Genomic DNA, 3,844 nt, shown 5'->3' with positions numbered 1-3,844 from the left:
TAGTGCGAGAATCTATTGAAGAGTTAAATTGAATTATTGCCATTGCTCCTAATATCAAACCATGACATATTTCAAATGTACTATTGGAAACTTTCACAACAGCTGGTGATGATTGTGTATAGAATATTGTGAGACCTGCTGCAGATACAGCAGGCATAGGATACCTATAAGTTATGGGGCAGTTAATAGGCTTGTACCCTGAGTGAAGTTTAAAAAAAGTAGAATTCCTTATTTACATATAATGTCCATAAGAATCATCAACTGTTGAGTATGCTGTTAAATTTGTATATAATACAAATAATCCACTTCCACTGAAATTGCACTTATGTGCTCTTGTTTGATGGCTAATATTAAGAAAATCGAAAGTTGCATTACAAAGGTTAACTGCTACCAGTCCAAATGCAGTGCAGTTTACTATGGTCACATTAGTCACTTTAACACTAGCAATATTGCTCAATAGCAAAGCAGTAGCATGTTTGTTAGTGAATGAAAGTGGATAATTTGTAGAATAGATGTCACTATCTAGTGTAGTGAGCTAAATACCACAGCTATTAAAACGAAGGTCATTCATTATTAACGTGCCATTTGAACCATAAAATGCAAAGCCACTAGTCCAGACAATGCTTAAACCAGTAGTGTTACAGTAAACTTCAGCTGTAGCATAACTTGGATGACTGGTGATGTTAAGGGATCGACTTATATTAACTCTGCAGGACTTATTTTGAGATATTTCATGAGTTACATCAGTAGAAAGGAGCAGAGTGACATCATCACTGAATGATGCTTCATTGTCACTGCACAAGATACTTTCCAATTGGTGTCTGCCAGTGATGTCATGAGTGATTTTGGCTGAAGATGAATTAAAATGAGAGAACAAAATGAACAGCAGGAGAAGATGTGAATAAATCATTGTATAAAGTATCACCACACTTCTTGTGGATGTACATGCATCTATTTTTATAATCTTTTCATTGCTGAAAATGAAACAAGTAATTAGTGTTAGTTGAAACAACTTTTAATACATGTTTTACAAAGCAGTAGCTATTAGTTATGTATACAAGGATGTCATTATGATGATTCACTGGTTCCAGGAATTGGTGAAAGCATGCCAGACTAATAGGATGTTACATGTCTTACATTAGCACTGTTACCACAACAGGTTCTAAAGTTTGGTACACATTGCTGGAATACTTTAACAATACCTAAAAACTTTCTGTTTGGAAACAAGCATTTCTTGATTTATTATTGTAAGCATGGAAATTATCATGCTTAGAAACTGTAAATGTTTTCAATAATAAATCATTTTACTCCAGACCACAGACATACCATAATAAATAGCTTATGAAGTTATGATACAGCATGAAGAGACCTATAGTATTGCAGTGCACACGTGACAATGACAATGCCAATCCTTCAAAGTAAATAAAAAATTAGTACACAACTTTTAAGTACCAGCAAACAAAAAAATCCATTTTGCAACTTTTTTTCAATCTAAGGTAACTTTCTCACATAAAAGCACTTTTATTAACTCAAAAATAAAACTAAAAAGAAAACATTATTTTTCAATTATACTGTAATTTTAATAATGTTACTCTAAAAGTATTGTACTAAAAATATATATAGTCCTCTGATATTAATATTGAAGGAAATGTTGTAATACTAAACTCTGTTTAATATCCTAAAAACTCTCTGTTTGGAAACAAAATATTTCTTGATTTATTATTGTAAGCAATGAAATTATCATGCTTAGAAACTGTAAATGTTTTTAATGATAAAAGTATCACTTACTCCAGACCACAGATATAATAGATACCATATGATATAGCATGAAGAAACCTAGTATTGGGAATAAGGTAATTAGCAGGATATTGCCTTTAACATTTCAACGAATCTACAATTTAGCTGCTAAATAACACTTTGATGCAGTGTAGTTTAAGTTGATTTTTAAAGACATTTTTTGAGTTGTAATCATTTTTGAAATGTAATTTAATACATTTTCTGATAGACATATTGAGCTATGTAAAAATTTGAGCTAATTTTGACTTTAATTTTTAAATTTACAATCATTTTTAGAAATTGGCATACCCAAAGCTATAGCTAATAGATATATCGCTCATGGTTTTTTTTTCAAAAAAATGACTCCAAAATCACCATACATTCTAATAAATTTTTTGATACATATTGATGTTTTTATGCTGTGTAGAAAGTTTGAGCTAATTCCAACTAAAAGTTTTTGGGTTATGACCATAAAAAGTGGAACTAATACCGACGTACATTTCCTCATACAGTTATTTAACTTTTGCTAACATACCTTTGTCTTTTTTCTCCTTTACAGGTTTCAATGGTTATTAGGTTTGATCATAATAAACTATTTTAAAAATATCCTGTAGACTATTTAGTAAATTTTATTACTATTTTCTACAGAATTTATTCTAGTAAGTTAAATAACTAGTAATAGTAATAGTTCACTTCATAATGATAATACAAAAGTGCTAGCCTTCTAAGGCAGCAATAATTACAAAAATGTTGTAACTATGTATTAACTAGTTACTAACTATCTACTTCTCATCCATTGCTGAATCTAAAGTTAGTGTAGAAGGATAAGTTCTCATGCTACTAATATCTGATACTGTATAATATCCACTGGATACTGTTCTGTGAGACTCAAATGAATATACACTAGCAGCATCTTCCTCTAACTTTATAGATCTATAGTTTTCAACAAAATAAGAGTAGATCATTTTATATAGTTCAAATTTCTTGGGTACTACTAATGCAGTGCGTCCTTCATTAGATCTTATAGTTGGATCAGCTTTAGATTCTAATAACAACTTAACTACTTGATAATGCCCTTTAGCACTGGCAATCATTAAAGCAGTAACTCCATCTTTGTCTTGAACATTAGGATCAACTTGTTCCTTCAGCAACAGTTCAACAATTTGAATGTGACTATTTTGACAAGCCAACATAAAAGCAGTAACTCCATCATTATTTTCAACATTATGATCAACTTGTTCCTTCAGCAACAGTTCAACTATTTGAGTGTGACCATTTTCACAAGCCAACATAAAAGCAGTCACTCCATCTTTGTTTTGAACATTAGGATCAACTTGTTCCTTCAGCAACAGTTCAACTATTTGAGTGTATCCATTTTGACAAGCCAACATAAAAGCATTCACTCCATCATTATTTTGAATATTAGGATCAACTTGTTCCTTCAGCAAAAGTTCAACTATTTGAGTGTATCCATTTTGACAAGCCAACATAAAAGCATTCACTCCATCATTATTTTGAATATTAGGATCAACTTGTTCCTTCAGCAAAAGTTCAACTATTTGAGTGTATCCATTTTGACAAGCCAACATAAAAGCATTCACTCCATCATTATTTTGAATATTAGAATCAACTTGTTCCTTCAGCAACAGTTCAACAACTTGAATGTGACTATTTTGACAAGCCAACATAAAAGCAGTCACTCCATTTTTGTTTTGAACATTAGGGTCAACTTGTTTCTTCAGCAACAGTTCAACTATTTGAGTGTGACCATTTTCACAAGCTAACATAAAAGCATTCACTCCATCATTATTTTGAATATTAGGATCAACTTGTTCCTTCAGCAACAGCTCAACAACTTGAATGTGACTATTTTGACAAGCCAACATAAAAGCAGTCACTCCATTTTTGTTTTGAACATTAGGATCAACTTTTTCCTTCAGTAACAGTTGAACCACTTGAGTGTGACCATTTTGACAAGCCAACAAAAATGCAGTTTCTTGATCTATTTTTTTAAAATTTGGATTAACTTGTAGCAACAGTTTCACTATTTGAGGATTAACTTGTTCCT

General features: G+C 31.3%; 1 protein-coding gene across 1 annotated transcript in view; it reads right to left on the bottom strand.

The window, feature by feature from the left end:
* Positions 1 to 2,558: 2,558 nt before the first annotated feature.
* The window catches only part of LOC105312577 (ankyrin repeat and KH domain-containing protein 1-like), a 4,355-nt gene continuing 3,069 nt past the window's right edge, over positions 2,559 to 3,844 (bottom strand). The window contains exon 4 of the mRNA XM_019995842.1: positions 2,559 to 3,842. Within this exon, the coding sequence (XP_019851401.1) occupies positions 2,559 to 3,842 (1,284 nt within the window). The remainder of the gene's footprint in view (positions 3,843 to 3,844) is intronic.

Source organism: Amphimedon queenslandica, unplaced genomic scaffold (genome assembly GCF_000090795.2).
Source record: "Amphimedon queenslandica unplaced genomic scaffold, v1.1 AMPQUscaffold_13430, whole genome shotgun sequence".
Taxonomy (NCBI): Eukaryota; Metazoa; Porifera; class Demospongiae; order Haplosclerida; family Niphatidae; genus Amphimedon; species Amphimedon queenslandica.
Note: the sequence above shows the minus strand (reverse complement) of the source record. Positions and strands in the feature narration are given on the sequence as shown.